Source organism: Notechis scutatus, chromosome 1 (genome assembly GCF_049901735.1).
Source record: "Notechis scutatus isolate UNSWTSFEM ecotype Mainland chromosome 1, rNotScu1.2, whole genome shotgun sequence".
Lineage (NCBI taxonomy): Eukaryota > Metazoa > Chordata > Lepidosauria > Squamata > Elapidae > Notechis > Notechis scutatus.
Window position 1 is genome coordinate 75,970,348 of NC_142009.1, and position 17,823 is coordinate 75,988,170.

General features: G+C 36.7%; 1 protein-coding gene across 6 annotated transcripts in view; it reads left to right on the forward strand.

Moving 5' to 3' along the window:
• GNPAT (glyceronephosphate O-acyltransferase) overlaps window positions 1-16,838 on the forward strand; it is a 29,450-nt gene extending 12,612 nt beyond the window's left edge. For all 6 annotated transcript variants that reach the window (XM_087968128.1, XM_087968125.1, XM_087968136.1 and 3 more), the window contains 10 exons: window positions 1,488-1,639; window positions 2,925-3,055; window positions 3,481-3,704; window positions 5,257-5,502; window positions 6,565-6,644; window positions 10,394-10,534; window positions 11,807-11,906; window positions 11,997-12,090; window positions 13,923-13,984; window positions 16,251-16,838. In XM_087968128.1, the coding sequence (XP_087824254.1) occupies window positions 1,488-1,639; window positions 2,925-3,055; window positions 3,481-3,704; window positions 5,257-5,502; window positions 6,565-6,644; window positions 10,394-10,534; window positions 11,807-11,906; window positions 11,997-12,090; window positions 13,923-13,984; window positions 16,251-16,294 (1,274 nt within the window). In that variant the 3' untranslated portion in view covers window positions 16,295-16,838. The remainder of the gene's footprint in view (window positions 1-1,487; window positions 1,640-2,924; window positions 3,056-3,480; window positions 3,705-5,256; window positions 5,503-6,564; window positions 6,645-10,393; window positions 10,535-11,806; window positions 11,907-11,996; window positions 12,091-13,922; window positions 13,985-16,250) is intronic.
• Window positions 16,839-17,823: the final 985 nt, after the last annotated feature.

The window sequence follows — 17,823 nt, forward strand, 5'->3', positions numbered from 1 at the left end:
TTAAAGCAGGGGTCCCCAAACTTGGCAATTTTAAGACTTGTGGACTTCAACTCCCAGAAGTCTCTTGGCAACTGCAGAATTCTAGGAGTTGAAGTCCACAAGTCTTAAAGTTGCCAAATTTGGAGACCTCTGTCTTAAAGGCTGGAAGGTTCCATAAGTTTACAGGGCCAGAATGTGTTCATATTTCCTTCCATATCAGGGAAGTATCTCCCTGCTTCAAGAGGCAATCAGCATTACAAGCAATGGACCCTTATAATAATGAATATAGTGGCAAGTGAGATGCTAAAGAACATTTAATTTTCAAATTTCTGTAACTAGACTGTCTTTCCTTTTAGTAACTTTGGTTCATAAACTTTGGGAGAATCTAACCTTATTTATGAACAGCTGCTAGGGACTGACACACGTGCCTGAAATGGAAGATGTGTTCAATTCTTTGCATAGAACAAACAGCTTGTGACTTGGGCATTTAGTCAGGCCATTCCAGTCTAGCCAAACTGAAACTCAGAAAATATTGCTGCCTGGTTTGAGTCAAAATTTATGTTGCTAAGCATATCTGGTAGGACATCTGGGTGAGTAAAGCTAGGCTTGTGTATCTCATCCTCACCTCCTTTCTTCAGCATGTGCCTCTCAAACTTTCCCATCACATATGATAATGATGATGATGGTGGTGGTGGTGTTATCCATTCAGTTATGTCCAACTCATCGTAATGCTGTGGACCAGAGCCCTCCACCTCTTCCGATCTTGCACTACGTCGAGTTGTTCTTTGCTTTAACTGATGTCAGCTTTGACGGTGTCCATCCACCGTGTTCTTTGGTGGCCTGGCTTCCTTTTATCAGTAACTCTTCCAAGTATAATTGCTTTTTCCAGTGAATTCCCTTGCATTGCGTGATCAAAATAAGTGAGATGCAGTTTTGTGATTTTGCCTTCCAGTGACATGCCTGATGTTAAGTGCCCCAGTACTTCCTTGTTAGTCACCTTTGTGACTAACCAAGGACCCACTACATATGGCAACTGCCAATCGCCTGCCTCAATCTTGCAGAGTGTTTTTTTTTTTTTTTTGCCTTATTTCCTTTTAGTTGGGAACTATATTTATCCCTACTCCAGATACTCAGGTGGTGATAGCCCCTTCCCACTTCTTCCTTTTCCCTTACCTTGTTTTAATCTCTCTCCTACATCCTGTCTAGCACTTGCTGTTCTATCTGTTCTGAAACATCTTGTCCAGTGTATCTGTTTCAGTTCTGTGCCTGGATCAAACACATATTATATTTTCCAACTGTGTTAAAAGAAGACTTATCTGGACATGGACTGATAAGAACTGCTTGTTCTATGCATGAAATGGTTCATATGCAGAATCTTTTGCACAGCCCTAAAATCTAGGGTTGAATTCCTACATGAAGATTAGGTATCAACTTAGATTTCTTTTTAAAAGGCTTTTTTGTACTTCTGTTTTATTTTATTTTTAAAAAGGTGTTCTTTGTATCTGCAGGTCTTCTCAATATTGTGATGGATCCTTTTCTTAAAAGGGAGATTTTTGATATATATCTTGTCCCAATCAGTATCAGTTATGAGAGGGTGTTGGAAGAATTTCTTTATGCATATGAACTTTTGGGAGTCCCTAAACCAAAAGAGTCTACATCGGTAAGGAATCAAATTGGCGTACTTGTGGGGGAAATGTTGGATCCTGTCTTGCCACTTCCTGTGGTCTGCAGTGATTATAATACTAAACTGTAAATCAGCATTATGAAAATAAAATAAGCTGGAGTGTGTTTAGGTGTCACCTCATTTTCCCTTTTCTTTGTTCAGTGCAGCTGCAAGAGGAAATTGAAAATTTAGATTAATCGCAGCCAATTTTAAACCATAGTTTATGATATTGGTTTATTTCAACTAGGCATAATTAGGAGACTGAACAGTGTACAAAACTGGTTAATTAAAATGAAGACAGAAGCTTCCCACCTCTCTAGAGTTATACCTAAGAAGAAAAGAAAGAAAGAAAAAGAGAATTCATTGCTTTCTGTTTTAATTCATACTATGCTAAATTGTAGTTGGTGAGTCTATTTAGGGTACCACTCTTCACCAGCCACTTCAGCTTTACTTCTGTAAAATAATAAAAAATAGCATTATACCTCAGACTTTTAGAAATTTAAGAAGCAGTACAGGTTGTCCTCGAGTTATGACCAAAATTGAGCTCAAAATTTCTGTTGCTAAGCAGGGAAGTTGTTAAACGAGTTGTGCCTCATGTTATGACCTCTTTTTTGCCACAATTATTTAAGTGAATTGCTGCAGTTAAATGAATCATATGGTCATTAAGCAAATTTGGCTTCCCCCATTGACTTTACTTGTTAGAAACTGGCTGGAAAGGTCAACGGTGATCATATAATACTGGAACAGCATAACTATCATAAATGCATGCCAGCTGCCAAGTGCCCAAATTTTGATCATGTGGCCATAGAGATATTGCAATGGTTGTAAATGTGAAAAACAGTCATAAGTCACTTTTTTTTAGTGCCATTGTAACTTTGAATGGTCACTAAAGGAAAATTTGTAAGTTAAGGACTGCCTATATTGCAGAAAGCTGGCTGGGGAACTCTGGGGATTGAAGTCCACAAGTCTTAAAGTTGTCAAGGTTGGAAACCCCCATTTTAGAATATGCTTTTTTTAGCAGGCCTGGGGATCTTTGGGAACGGGAGTGGGGTGGAGGCTGCAAGATAACTTTATTATGTATGGGTTTTTAAACACTCTTCTGTGGTTCTGCTCATATGCCTGTTTCTTGCTTTTTCATGGCTATTTTAAGATACTTTTTTATTGTTTTGCTTTTATTGTATGTTGTCCAGAAATCACATTTGTGAAATGGGCTCCTGTGTAAAATCTTCAAAATTGTAAGTATCTATGTTACATTTATTTTTATTTCATTTCTATTCCTTAGGGACTCTTGAAAGCTAGAAAAATTCTGAATGAAGATTTTGGAAACATACATGTGCATTTTGGGCAGCCTGTATCACTCAGAACATTGGAAGCTGGAAGAATGAATAAATATCCATTTAATTTAGTTCCAAGGTATACATTTCATGGTTGAGTATTTTTAATAGCTCGCAAGGGGGGAAAATGGCTTTGGTATCTGTGTTTCATAGAGCTCTTATATTATCTGCAAAAATAACCATTAAATGGCAATGCAGAGAAACTCTTTTCTCTTCATTTGCTTCTAGTGATTGTTCAGATGTCTCTAACCAGATCAGTAGTTTTGTTTTGTTGCATTCTGAAATCATTGGATAACTGGAATGTAAGAGGGTTTGTGTGTGTGCGCGTGTGTGTAATAGAAACTTGGAAAAGGCTTTATTAAAAGATGAGTTGCTTTAGAGGGGCTGAAAGATTCTTTGTAAAACAAAACCAACCAAGGACTTTTCTATGCTTCAGTTAAAGCTGAAAAGGGATTGCAAGATAACCATTATAAGTGTTTTGCTCATTGTACATTTTCTTTTTAGGCACATTCCCCAAAAGCCATCTGAAGAAATACAGAAATTTGTCACTGATGTAGCCTACCAAATAGAGCTCTTACAAATAGAAAACATGGTACTGAATCCATGGGTGTTGATTTGTACTATCTTGCTCCAGAATTTACCAGCTATAGATTTTGAACTTCTGGTGGAAAAGACACTTTGGTTGAAAAATTTAACTCAGCTATTTGGAGGATTCCTAGACTGGCCTGGTATGCAAGCACACTTGTACATCCTTTCCTTTTCTGGAAGCAGAATTGTTTGTAATATTCTGTGCTTCTATTTTAGGATAATCAAATACTAGAATTACTGCTGAAGAATATTTCTTGGAATGCTAAAAGTCTTATCATTGTCTGATTATCATGGAGAATAAGGAATGTTTTTTTAAAAAAATAGATTTAAATCCTATTTTTATATAGCACAATTCGAGGCAGTGTTCATCATGTACCCTACTCTTATTTTCCCCACAACCCCATGAGGTGAGCTGAGCTTAGCGAAAAGGACTGGCCTAAAGTCACCCACAAGAGTTTCTGTGCCTAAAAGGAACTAGAACTCATGGTCTCCTAGTTTCTAATCTGACACCTTAACCACTGCACCAAAATTGAGTTATGTCCTAGTGAAAATCCCAATAGAGATAAGATTTGATGAATTTATCCAACCCTTGTTTAGGAGCTGATTTGACTTTCAATTATGCATTAAAATGTTATCATTTACAAGTAGAAGACATTATGAATCATTTTTTAAAAATGTTTTATAATTCATTTTTTTTAAAAGTGTTCTGGCAAACTTAAGCAAAACCCTTCCCTGCCCATAAGCCCATTCTAGTTTGTCATTACAATAAGGTCACAAAAGTCAGAATTAATATTATTTGGGGAAGAGGACAAATCTTCCTCAAGTCCTGTTTTTCCTGATGCTTAATTGCATCAGGGTTTTTTTTGTTCTTTTTCACTAGTTTGCCATACAATATTGTAGATATTTTTGTTAGCTGCTGCCGAGGGCAGGAAATAGAATACCGTTGTATACTGCTAGTTGTTTGGGGTGGTAAGTGGAAATCATGATTACTTAATGAGCAAGTTCCCAGTTCAGATATCTTTCTCCCATGTACATAAATGTGGTTCTTCTTTCCAGTTTTGCCTCTGTTTGTTAGAGGTTTTGTGCTATGTTTGCCTTTGATTTTCCTCCTTGCACTTTTGTACATTTCACAAGAGGCGATTTCGCTGTTTCCAAAATGTTCTAATATGAACTAATATAAAGCCTGGGAAGCTTTTCTTTAAACAAAAAACAAGCAAATTAAAAGAAAACCTTGCACATAGACCACTTCAGCTGAAAATGTCATTCCCCAATGTACCAGCAACAGCAAAGAATATATTTGTTTTGGATAAATCCTCACTTTTAAAGTTTTGAAACTTGAGGCAAAAACCTTTAGCCAGAAGTCTTGGCTGCTGTTTTCCTTTTATTTCTTCATTCTTTGGTAAGTTTAGGAATGTTTTTTAAAGGGTAATAAGAACAGAGTAACTCCTCGAAGCTAAGTCTTTTGGACATTTTTATTTTCAAAAAGATTTTCCCCCCTCTCCCCGAACATTCCTCAAACGCTCAGAAAGGCTCAGTCCATTTTGAATGCCAAGACTGGCTATTGTGAAAATACATTAATTGCTAGACACCCTCCCCCTCATCAATTTATTTTCATAGTAAAGCAGAGAGCTAAAAGCATATCACTGTAGCTACTGATATTCCTTTGCATTTGTTTATTGTTGTTATTGTTAGATAATCTTTGTGCCAGCAAAGCTGTAAAATCCGCCTTGGCGCTGCATTCCAACATTGCCAGCTTGGTTAATGGGCAAGTGATCGTCAATAACAAAGAAATGGGATTTGTTACTACAGAGGACCCTGTGTTTAGGCACGCCTTCTCCAGCCTCCTGTGTGGCTCCTATAGGAATCAGTTGCTTAATGTCTTTGTGCGACCAGCTCTTGTAGCAATTGCATTGCAAATCACACACAGTTCCCGAAAAGGTAATTTTCACTTCTCTACTATAATTACAAAGCCGGTAATCTAAATCACAGATAAACCCCCGTGGCTCAATTGCATAAGTCACTAAGTAGACAAACATTGAATTTTAGTCCTGTCCCTGGGCCCAAGAACTCAACGCATGGAGAGAATACAGGTGCACGCAGATAAACATGTTTTGTGAATAGCTAAAAAGGAGCTTTTTCAGATAGAAATCTTCCTTGGGCTAGGTTTTAAGCCTATGAGCTAATCAACACTTTGTAAATAGAATTGAGCTCATGCAAGGCAAGTTACTTTCTGAGCAAATCTTGTCTTTCACCTTAGAACATCTTTGTGGGTCTCTTAAAACCTCGGTAACAGAAGGGAGATTTTCAGGAAGAGGGGCAAATAAATGTGCCGGTGGTATTAATTCCAATAGTAGAGACATACAGTGAGACACAATTGTCTGGTTTTTTTCCTGACATCTTTTTGTTCTCTTTATTCTGCAAGTGAATAAATGGTATCAATTCAATTGAGTTCAGTAAACCATTTCAGCAAGCCGTAGCATCCATTACGCACACACATTAGTTTAGCATAAGTAAAATGTGAAATTTGAGTAAGTTTGAAAATCTTCAAGGTAGCATTGATAGGGTTTTATATTCTATACACATGTACTCTTCCCATAGCCTGACTAATTGGGACTCTGGGCTGAAGTATTTCTAAGCCTTGTAGATTCAATTGGAGTAATTTCTGTGCAGCTTTAGCCACGATTCCAGGCTTTATTCATCAATGCATAATTCTGCAACAACTGTTTGCTGAAGGCAGTGGATAGCTACAAATGTTATTTCTATTGTTTGCCATTGGAACAATCATCTTGTTTCTCTGGAATTCTGAATCATTTCAGTGGGTTTATGCAAGAGAAGCTTCCGAATGCATTTCCAAATTATGTCCACAATGTGCACATTTTCATTTATCAAGCAATGGTTCGACTGTATGTTTATACATTAAATAGTATCTTTTGCATTTATCTTTTAATAGCAAAATTATTTGAAGAAAGGTCTTACTCATAAAACAATTATGTTTTCCAGAGGAGGTCTATAACCAATTTTCATTCTGGCGTGATGTTTTTTCTGAAGAATTTATCTTCTTTCCTGGAATATCCCTGAAGGTAAACTGTTAAGTTTTGAGCTCTTAATATTTGAGGGAATTTGTCACGACTTATTTGAGATTAAGACTAGGGACAGTTTTCTACATTGGGAGTTTGTTTTAAAAAACTTTTCTTTTTGATATTCTTTTCTATGAAAACAAAAAAGCAAAATATAAACAAAAAATCCCCTATTTTGAGTATTTTGAGCTTGAAACAAAGCTGATCCAAATTTAAAAATCCTGGATTTCAAGCTCAAAGCATTTCCAGAGCACTAAGAGTTTCTAGTTTCTCAGTTGAACCAGAAGTTCTACAGATGGGACACCTTTCATGAAGTTTCAGACTCAAAACACTCTGAAGGTAACATTTTGCAATTCGCAACCACCATCCATATATTTTCTCCTTTATTTTAATCACTCAAAAAAATCATTATCCATTGGTAAACAATATTCAAAGTTTTTCAAACTTTCTTTGCATTAAATAAACTTTTGTCTAGTCATCTCCGAATTATTTTTGCTTACATTGATATCCAATTATGAGTGAGTGTTTTTCAGGTAACCTAAGTGTTCCACTGATAATAATAGTTTTAAATAGGAAAATATCTAAAAGATTAGACAATGGAAACAAAAAAGAACCAAGAGGTCATCAGTTTGCAGGATCATTTTAAATGGGTGGAATAACATTCTTGTCTCCCATGAGCTCCTTCCTCCATGCCTTCAACCATCTCTGTAATCTAGTTTTTTTAAATTTCTCATATAACAATCCCTGCTCTTTTTCTTCATTTTTGTCCCAAATTTGGAGAGCTTTCACTTCCCCATAACATTTCCACTACAGTTACTCTTATCCTAGGGTGTTACCTCCTCTGCCCACTGCTTGGATTTGAGACCTTGCCACATTTAATTCACACCCATTTTGACCCAGAGGAAAACCATAATGAATAGGCTGGGAGAAAAGTATGTGCACAGCCACAAGTTTGCTTTTTTTTTGTTTTAGGAGAGGTTGCTTCAGGCCATATTTTCTCCCAAGTGTGGTTACTGGGCCATAACAGTCCTTCACTTTGCTCTTGCATAAGCCAAGTCACAACTGTTTGCTATGGACATTGTAGTGTAATTCAGTTACTCTGCCTCTTCAGGTTGAAAAGGCACTTCATCTTGCCTTCAATATAATATTTCAAGAATCCTCAAAGTAGCACAAAGTGCTCAGTTTCAAAATGCTCAAGTTCATTTAAAGTTCTGTGCCCCCCCCCCCTTTTTTTTTTCTAATTTTGATACGGAAAACTCTTTGACAAATTATTTTTCTCCTGCCCTGGAAAAACTAGTTGCACTTGTTTGAAAGAGCAGTCGGGAGCAAAACTGCCAATGGAAGAGCCAGAATTCTAGGAATGGGGAGGGGGAGAACCAGTGATCCGATAATGAGCGTGATTCCAGAGCATTCCTTGATCACACTGATGATTTTCAGCTATATGACTTTTCCACAACTTTTAGAAAAATAAACATACAAAATAGGATGATTAAGTTTCCACGAGGTTTTAGTATACATACTTTGTTCCTTTACCTCCCTCCTGTCCCCAAAACAAGTAGAAAAAGGCTACCAACTAAACCCTTTCTGCCTTGAGGGGACTGCAAAAATTACACGGAAAAAGGTTGGCCACCTCTGGTTTAAATCCAGATTATTTACATAATGATCGCAATGGACACAGAAAGCGTATCAATGAAAACGTGGAGGGAATGAAAAGTTAATCTTCTACCATATTCAAGCCTAAATTGTGGATATTCTTAATTGCAGCTGATTAAAGGGAACTACTTTCATTGGTTATATTCTGGGTTAAAATGGACCTGTTTCAGATTAGCCATGGTTTGCTGAACTGATAATCTGCAATCATTCAAAGCTGCTGGGAAAGCCCTCAGGAACTATCTTGAAATTGTATTGGAAAGGGTGGGGCATATGAGTCCCTGCCTTTCTGGAGCTGATTCCCGCCTCACAATCAGGTTGTTCCAATTAGGTCAGGTGCATTCCAGCTTATAATTCTTCAGTCAGTGTTAACTGGGAAAGAAGAATCTTGTAATGCAATGGTTCTGATTGAAGGTTATTGTAATTGGCTATAAAACAGTCTCAGCTACTATTGCAGCTAGAAAATAAACACATGGAGGATTTTAGAAATATACATTATTTATTGTTTAAGCAAGAGTTGAGAACCTATGCTGCACTACAACTCTCAGCAGCCCTATATAACTGGTGATGAGGTCTGCTGGAAGATGTAGTTTGATATCTGAACTTGCAACTGGTTATTTACTAGCAAGTTTTCTGAGCCAAACCTTGCTCATAGTTACAGAAAGTCTTCTTTCTTTGGTTAGTAGGCACATAGGCATTCTCTCTCTCTCTCTCTCCCTCCCTCCTTCCCTCCCTCCCTCCTTCCCCCCCTCTCTCTCTTTCTCCCCTCTCTCCATCCCTCCCTCTCTCTCTGTCTCTACCCTCTCCTTCTCTCTCTCTCTCCTTCCCCTCCCAAAGGGATGAATGGTGTAGGCACCATTGAGGCCAGGAATGTCATGCTCTTATCTGTCTGCGAACTATTCCTCTTTTTGTTCTTAGCCCACTTTGGAAAGTAGTTCATATTCATTCTGATTGGAAGGTTTTGTCTTTGTATTGAATCTCTATGTTGTTAAATTAGATTAGAGTCAATATATTGCTATTTTTATGATTTCATGTTCCTGCTATTTTATTAGAACATGTATTGTCCCTTTAATACAGTTTGTGAAGGTTGCTCAGAATCAGTTGGAATTGGAGTAACTTATAAGCCCAACAAACAAATATAAATTCTTCATGTCATACGAAACACACATTGCATTGTTGAGTTTGGGGGGGTAATTTTTTAAATGCTGTAATTCAATTCCCTCATAAAAATATATTGAATCATGCCTACAAGGGTTTGGTTTGTCTTTAAGGTGCTGTTAGAATGTACAGTAGTTGTATACATATATGGAATAACAATTATTCAAAAAGTGTGTAATCTGAGTATAGAAATGGGGCTGTGTGTCAAACTGGAAGTACTTATGTAACTTGCATTTCCATTTCCTGTTTGGAAATTATTCAAAATCCTAGTAGAGGTGAGACAGGAATTTTAAAACACACACACACACACACACACACACACACACACACGTCATCTGGCAAAAAGACTGCACTAGTCTGGGTGCATATGAGGTCTAATATCTTTTATCTTGAAAAGCAGGTTCTGATTTAAAGTACTATAATTGGATTCTATTTTCACCATATCATCTTGCCTCATATCGGTTGGCTTTGTTTATGATAGGTTAGAGCAGTGTTTTCTTAAGTTTGACATCTTTAAAACTTGTAGACTTCAACTCCCAGAATTCTCCAATCGCTATGCTAGCTAAGGGATTCTGGGAGTTGAAGTCTACAAGTTTTAAAGTTTGAAAACCCCTGGTTTTACTTCACGAATGAGGTAGCTGGGTTCCCAGAATAGTAAATGCTGCCAGTGGTTTTCAGGATTAGATTCCTGATTTCCCACCCTCCTTCCAGTTATTTAAGTAATATACATTGATTCATTGTTTGATTCATTCATTCATCCATCCATCCATCTTGCTGTCATATGACTTTGGACTTTAATAAAAAAATACTGAGATGTTAACATGATCTGTAGATTTGTTTTTTTACTCTTTGTGCATATTGGTTGACATTAGAACAAATTACAGATGATACTTTTGAGTTTACAGCCACTAAAAAAAAATAACAGAGATTTATTTAATCTCTAGGATTTTGAAGAAGGTTGTTTCTTGCTTACAAAATGTGGAGCCATTCAAGATACACCACAGCAAATTTTTGTCACAGAGAAAGGAAACACAATAATTACTTTCTTGAGTGTGATGTTTAAGCCATTTGTAGAAGGTTATCAGGTATGGGTTTTTCAACATTCTTCTCACTAATCTTCATTTTTGTTGTTGGGAGTGATAAGAAATATTACATGTCAGTGCTGAGCTTCTGTCTGTAACTCTTATAAATATATTATCTCCTAATTCCAATAATTTTGTGTCTGTAATACAAATATGCTTTCTGAGCATAAAAATAAAGAAGAATCTCAAAGTCCATCTTGAAAAAAAGATTGCAGAGTTTTACGGATAAGCAAAAACCAACCAACCAACCAAAAAATTAGCGATAAAATGCAAATATTATATCTAGCGTTGGGTTAAGACATCTGGCAAGTAAAGAGGTCTTTGCCCAGTAATTACAGTAAGTTAGGAGAGAATATGAATTTCCCTGGGGAAGAATTGAGAGCAATGCCATGAAAAAGGCCTTCTGCTTCCTTTCCTTCTATCTAATTTATGATGGCCAAGGCATCTGAAGAAGGGCCGCCAAGTGATGACCTTGATTTACAATATATTCCAATGAGAGCAGGTAGTTTTGTTACTTTTCAGATGGCTGAGTCTTTAATTCTCACAATTTCATGCACTGCTGTCTAGGTTTGGAGCTTAACTCCCAATAATACCAGGGAGCCACCATGTGACCTATTGTGGCTATATTTGAAGCTGTTTAGGGCTTTAAAGGTTAAATTTTAAGTTGATTCATTGAATGATAACCTCTTCCCTCCACTACCACCATTTTTCTAATTTAAGCAAGGCAACTTTAGTATTACCACTGTGCTTTAATTGATTAGCACGGATATATTCAAAGGAAAATGAAACACGCACATCCTTAAGATTGCATCACCTCACTAAGCTGATATTTTAGATATAATTGAGCATTATTATATTATAGGATTAGAGTGTATCCATGATGCAGTGAAATGACTATTGAATGGAAAGACTGAAATAGTCTTACCAAGCCTCTTCCTATCGCTCTTTCTGGCTTATTACTTTTCCTTATATAACTCATGACGTAGACAGTTCCAGTTCTTGTTTACAAAGTACTTTGTAAAATTTCCAGAAACAGATTGAGGTACGAGAAAATTTCCATTCAAAGAAGTAAGAAAACTATATTTTTACTGGGAATATTGTTTTGAAAATAGCTCTTAATTAGCAACTTCAACTCTTTCAAATACGGGGAAGTATTTCTCGGCTCAAATGTTTTCAGTTTTGTTGTATGCCTACCTTCCCGTAAAAAGAACAGTGGCTATTTTGTGATGTGCTTAGTAACACCAATGTAACAACAGTTTAAATGTTTTTTCTTAGATAATCTGCAAATACCTTTTTAATGAAACAAATGAAGCCTTTACTGAGAAGCACTTTATATTTGGAGTCCGAAGCCTTGCTTCCCAGCTTCTGGAGACAGGTGTGGGATTTGGAAATTACAATGATATACTGATTTTAGCTCTTAAATAGGAGGACGGCATTTTTCATTGTCCCCATTCCTCCTGTTTAGGGAGTACTCAGTGTTATGAGGTCCTGTCTTCTGATATGCAGAAAAATGCTTTGGCTGCTTTTGTGCGACTAGGCATGGTGGACAGAATGAAAACGTGAGTATATATCTGGAACTCAATGAAGAAGCTGAATTACTATAAATTTCCTAACAGTAGAAAATGTTCAGGAGGAGTGTAATTTTTATTACCATTCTACAGAGTGTTCAGTGCTAAATACAAAACATAAAAGAACTCCAGTATGTGGGTGAATAAGGGTTTACGCCAAGGAATAGTATTCAGCAGGTTCTGACCAGTTCTGGAGAACCAGTAGTGGAAAATTTGAGTAGTTCAGAGAACCGGCAAATACCACATCTGACTGGAGATTTTATAGTATCCTTCCCCTGTCATGGCCGCAAGTCACTCCCACAGAACCGGTAGTAAAAAAAATTGGAATCCCACCACTATTTACGCCCCATCTTAAACTGCAGTAAAGAGAGGCTTGCTTCTGCTCCTGGCCAATTGTCCTACAGCCTGGTTTGTATCATGGAAAAAAAGACACAACCATTTTTGGCCCTAAAGGCAAATCCATGGCAACATCCATAAGAATATACCTTCTTGTGACTTAGATATGTAGGAGGAGAAGGCACGGGTAGAAGCAGGTGTTCCTGTACCTATAAGTATGATTGCACATCTAATAGATTGGATGGAAACTGAAATATTTAAGAGAACTGCTGGAAAGTTCTTGTGAACTCTACCACTACTGTTGCTTCCGCAATCTGGAATACTTGATGTAGTAGAGAATCTGGGAATTCCGTGTCAGTAAATGTGACATGGACAGTAAACTCTCTTCAGCGGTCCTAATTTGAAAGCCAGAGCAAACACTCAAATATGTACTGCACGACTCACAGTATGAGATCGGATGTCCATTATTTGACAGATATATAATGATGTCATGAAGGACAAAATTCAGAGACTTGGTGTTATTTATTCTCCGTAGATTTTGGGGCCATATTGCCTGCCAAGGCAATATCAAAATGACCTGCACAACAGATGGGGTATTCCAAACCCTTAAATCAGATAGCAAATATTGCTTAATACCTTCTGCAGGCTGAGCTGTATTTACAAAATATTGTAGCCAAATGCATATCTGAAGCAAGTATTAATACCCCCAATATATTAAACTATGGCAAGGGCCCTCAAACTTGGCAACTTTAAGACTTGTGGACTTCAACTTCCAGAAGGAGAATTCTGGGAATTGAAGTCCACAAGTCTTAAAGTTGCCAAGTTTGGAGACCTCTGAACTATGGTAACATAAAACATTTCATTTTTAAGACTAACAAATGTTATTATATGGCATTAGTATATGCCTTATAATAAAATCTGTTGCTCTTCAAAGTCACTAGTGTATGATGTTTATAATTTGTAAGCTGCCCAGAACCACTTCATAGGGAAAATGGGAGGCATAAACATTTAATAAATAAATAAAATGTATTTGATAAATAAAACATATTGATCTAATCATTCTGCATTGTTAAAACTAATGACAACATGAATACTTGACCTGAACCATATCAATAAGTATGGCAGGGATTCTGATGACATTATAAAATAGTTCAGAGGATAAATGTTTTATGTGCTATTTGTTTTAGGTAATAAATTAACACTATCCCCCAGATTAAAATGAACAGATATGGTTGTTACTTCTCTTTTAAAAAGACAATAAAGGTCTAAGTTTCAAACAATAAGAAGCATTGCCAGCTCTATCAATGTGCTATATGATGTACTTCAACATTTAATGTCTGAAATTTTTTGCATTGTTGGCATGTTTAATCATTTTAATGTTACACGCTCAGAATAGAGACTTCATAATCCTTTTCCCCCCAATAAAGATTGGGTATTACAGAACCTCATTCAAATTCTTTCTCTTTCCCTTCTCACCTCCACCTCAGGGTTGATGGATTCACTTACATAGTAAACAAAGAATCCCTGGCTAAGACGGCAGGAATATTTGGTAAGTGAGTGTCTGAATAAATTATAAATCTTCCCGTCTTTCATTGCATCACTCTGTTTATATAGATTGTTCATTTTATGCCATGTAAATAAAACCAGTTTTAATCGAATTGTTATCATGCCATTCCCATAAATTAGGGTGGAACACCATGTTGGCAATTGCCAATGTCCAACATTCTTACCTGCGTATAGCCACAGACCTATACTATTCACATTCTTACATTAGTTTGTCCTTCCTGTTTTTTCTTTCCTGTCAATTAAATGCTGGGTGGAATTTTATCTCAAAACAAAACCTTCTTTGTTCCTGTAATTTGGGATGGTTATATTTTAAGATCTGATAAGTAAATCTGCATAATTGATATATAGGAACCTGAAAATGGGAACTATGACCTAAAATAATTTTGGTGATTTACTATTATGTCTAGATTTTTAAACTGTTGTTTTGCTGTTGATGAAAAAAAACCCATTGCAAGTTAGAATGTCGTGTTTTAATATGATCTGAAAATGGATACAGCAGGAGATACTAAATTATAGAGAAACTGGGTGGGGAAATTTCATCAAATGGCTTATTTGCTCTATTTGTGCTGGGTTTTTAAAAATGTAATAAACCTACTACTGCCATTTGTCAAGCTTGTGGCAGAAAGCAGGGAAAAGTCTTTCTCTAATGGGTTCCTATGGTAGCCTGGCATGCCACAGAATGAATGTGGCAGGAGGCACTTTGGGTATTGTAAAATGTATTATCCATATTGACAGAGCTTCTTCTTGTAGTACTTTTTTGTAAAGCAACCTACAACTCCTAAGGAACGTAGGGACTTGTGAAATATCCTTAAATGACAAAGGAATGGTTTATCTTTTCGGAATGATTTTAGCGAGAAAAATATTTATTAAAACTAGTAAAGCCAACAATTGTTATATAAAAAAGTTAATAGTCAAAGCAGTGTGTTGACTCAGAGGACTTCACGGCCTACGTTTTTATCTGCTTGAGCTAAGACATGGACACCTTTGTATGTACACCTTTGGCTGCTTGATTGCTTTGATTCTAATAAATAGACAGATCGCAAGCTAATAAGGAACTGGGGCTGTCTGTCATGGAAATTTAAGATCAGTCTAAAGTTAGCTTTTTCCTTGAGAGAGACAATTGTGTGGGCTAAACTTCATCTCTGGCTACATTGACTACTAATAGCAATTCAAAATTTGTCTAGACAGATGATTCCATTTTTACAATATTACTTGATTTCCATGACAAAACAGGTAAACAATTCATAGATTTGCTAATAGTAATGACTGATAACAATCAATACATGCTAATGACCTTAGCAGTGATCAAGAGTTTTAGAAATTCTGGAGGAAAGTTTAGGTCTGTATGGCTATAGAGGATTTACATGCTATGAATGTTTTTTTTTAAATTATAAACTTTTGTCTTAGCTGGAAAAAGTCCAAATAAAATCTTGGAAATCCACTTCCTATTAGTACAGGCAGAGTACTAAGTTAGATGAACTAATACTTTCTGGTTCAATAAAAGTTAGCTTTTTGTTATACTCTGTTCACTTTGAATTAATATGTGATCCTATAGAGCAAGGGTCTCCAACCTTGGCAACTTTAAGACTTCAACTCCCAGAATTCTTCAGCCAGCAAAGCTGGGAGTTGAAATCCATAAGTCTTAAAGTTGCCAAGGTTGGAGACCCCTGCTATAGAGCAGTGGTGTCAAAGTCGTGACAACATGTTGTCTCAACACTACATTTCCCCTTCGCTAAATTGGGGGTGGGCATGGCCAGCGCGTGATGCATGTGGCCTAGAGGCCACGAGTTTGACACCCCTGCTTATAGAGTAAGCGAATTTATGTAAGCCTCTTATGTTTTTTGAAAGCAGAAGGTATTATCTTTTAGTATTTTTACATTTCTCAAAGCACAGTATTAAAATAATCTGTTTTCATTAGTTGTAATGAAATGGAATTGGAGTTCTATTGTGCTTTCAGTGGATGTTATTAATTCTACCATTATTAACTGAAACAGTTAAAGATAACAGTAAAGAAAATAGATTCTCCTAGACAAAGGTTTATTTGTTCATGACTATTTGTGATTCCCCATGATTTATCAGACTATAGAAATCAGTGACTTTTATGGATAATTAAAATATCACTTCTGACAATTAATTTCAGTTTATCAAATATTTCTGTCTCTCTCAGATGCATACTTAACAATGTGCACGATTTCTATAAAAGCTTTGGAATGGTTCTTGAGTTCTTTTTTTTATATATATATATATAGAATCTAGGATACCTGTGAGGAACGCAATGACTGCAAGGCTTTAATCGGAGAAGGCTACAATGGCTTGTCTTTATGTACACTGTTAATGGTGGAGCCCGGTTGGAAATGAGGCTTGCAGTGGGGAAAATGTTATTGAAGACTACAAAATACCCTTCCCACCTCGACATGTTTTTGCTACACTGTGGTGGAGAAGAATTCCAGAAGTCAAACTGTTTACACCATCACCTGATGAACTTTATCGGCGTTAATGCTTAAGAGTCTTTGTGCATTCAAGTTCCCTGCAGTAAAAATCACCTGACTCCCTCTTTCATCCAGATATTAATATTTGAATAGTAATATCTGAAATGTTTGTCATGATAACAAGACGATTGCTTTTATATGGTTGCTTTGTGGTTGTGAAAAAAAAGTAAGCTAAGGTTATATAACGTTGAAAGCAATATTTAAAGAAAAAAATGATTGCCATTGTATTTATGAAGAGATTAATCTGTTCAATGGAAATTAATTCCCACAAAATGTTAATGACGTAACTGATTTTTAAAAAGGTGGTATTTGCAACTCTTGGAATATTAAAAACTAACACAGGAGAAATGTGTGCTATTTGCTGTTCTCGGTTGCCGTACACAGTCTTAAATGTGCATGGGATTTTTTTTTCTTTCTTTGCTGTTAGGTTTCGAAAGTGGAACCCAACACAATGGTTGGTCAGATCATTATCAACTGTCCTCCTCTGTTGATTGATATCTGCTCAGAGCCATCATGCCTCCTGTAAATTCTTAAATCCTCTTGTGTAGATTTGGAGGTGGAGGTGAAGGCAGAGTTAAAACACAAGCTATGTTATAATTGTAACCGTGCAATGCTACAGCGCATCTCTCTGTATTATGTGAGAAACACGGTATGCACTTAGATGCTTTAGTTTAGTGTCACAATCTTGGGTGCTTTTGACAGAACCTGCCTCTTCAATGTATTTGATATGCTTTCCAGTGTTACAGAACAGAATTTGGACAAGTCATGTATTAAAAATACAGTATGTCAGTGGCTCCATATAGGCCAGATCAGGAAATCAACTCCACAGGTATCCTAAAACACTTACCATATTTTTCAGAGTATAAGATGCTCTGAAGTATAAACGCACATAGCTTTTGGGGAGGAAAACGGGGGGGAGAATCTGCCTCTGCCTCCCAGCAATTTGTCTCCTTGCAGCAAACAGAAAACAACCTTGTCAGCTTCAGCACAGCCTGATTAGCACAAGCAGCTGATTGTAGGATCGGCCTCCAGACTATCAGTTGTTTCAGGCTTCAGGGATTGCCATCGCCTATTGCTGTCACCATGCATCCCGTTTTCGCCCTCTGCGGGCCCCGTTTTCTCTATGGGGATCAGAACGGGCAGAAAATGGGGTGTGTGGAGACCAAAACTTTTGTGTGTGTGTGTACACACACACACACAATATAAATATAAATTAAATATAAATTTAAATTATATATATAGGTTTTTGTGGGTACTTACATGTATGGTATTCAGCTTTGTTTGGGTATTTTCCCACGTCATTATAGTTGTGCTTTTAAGTGAGGAAGTGTGT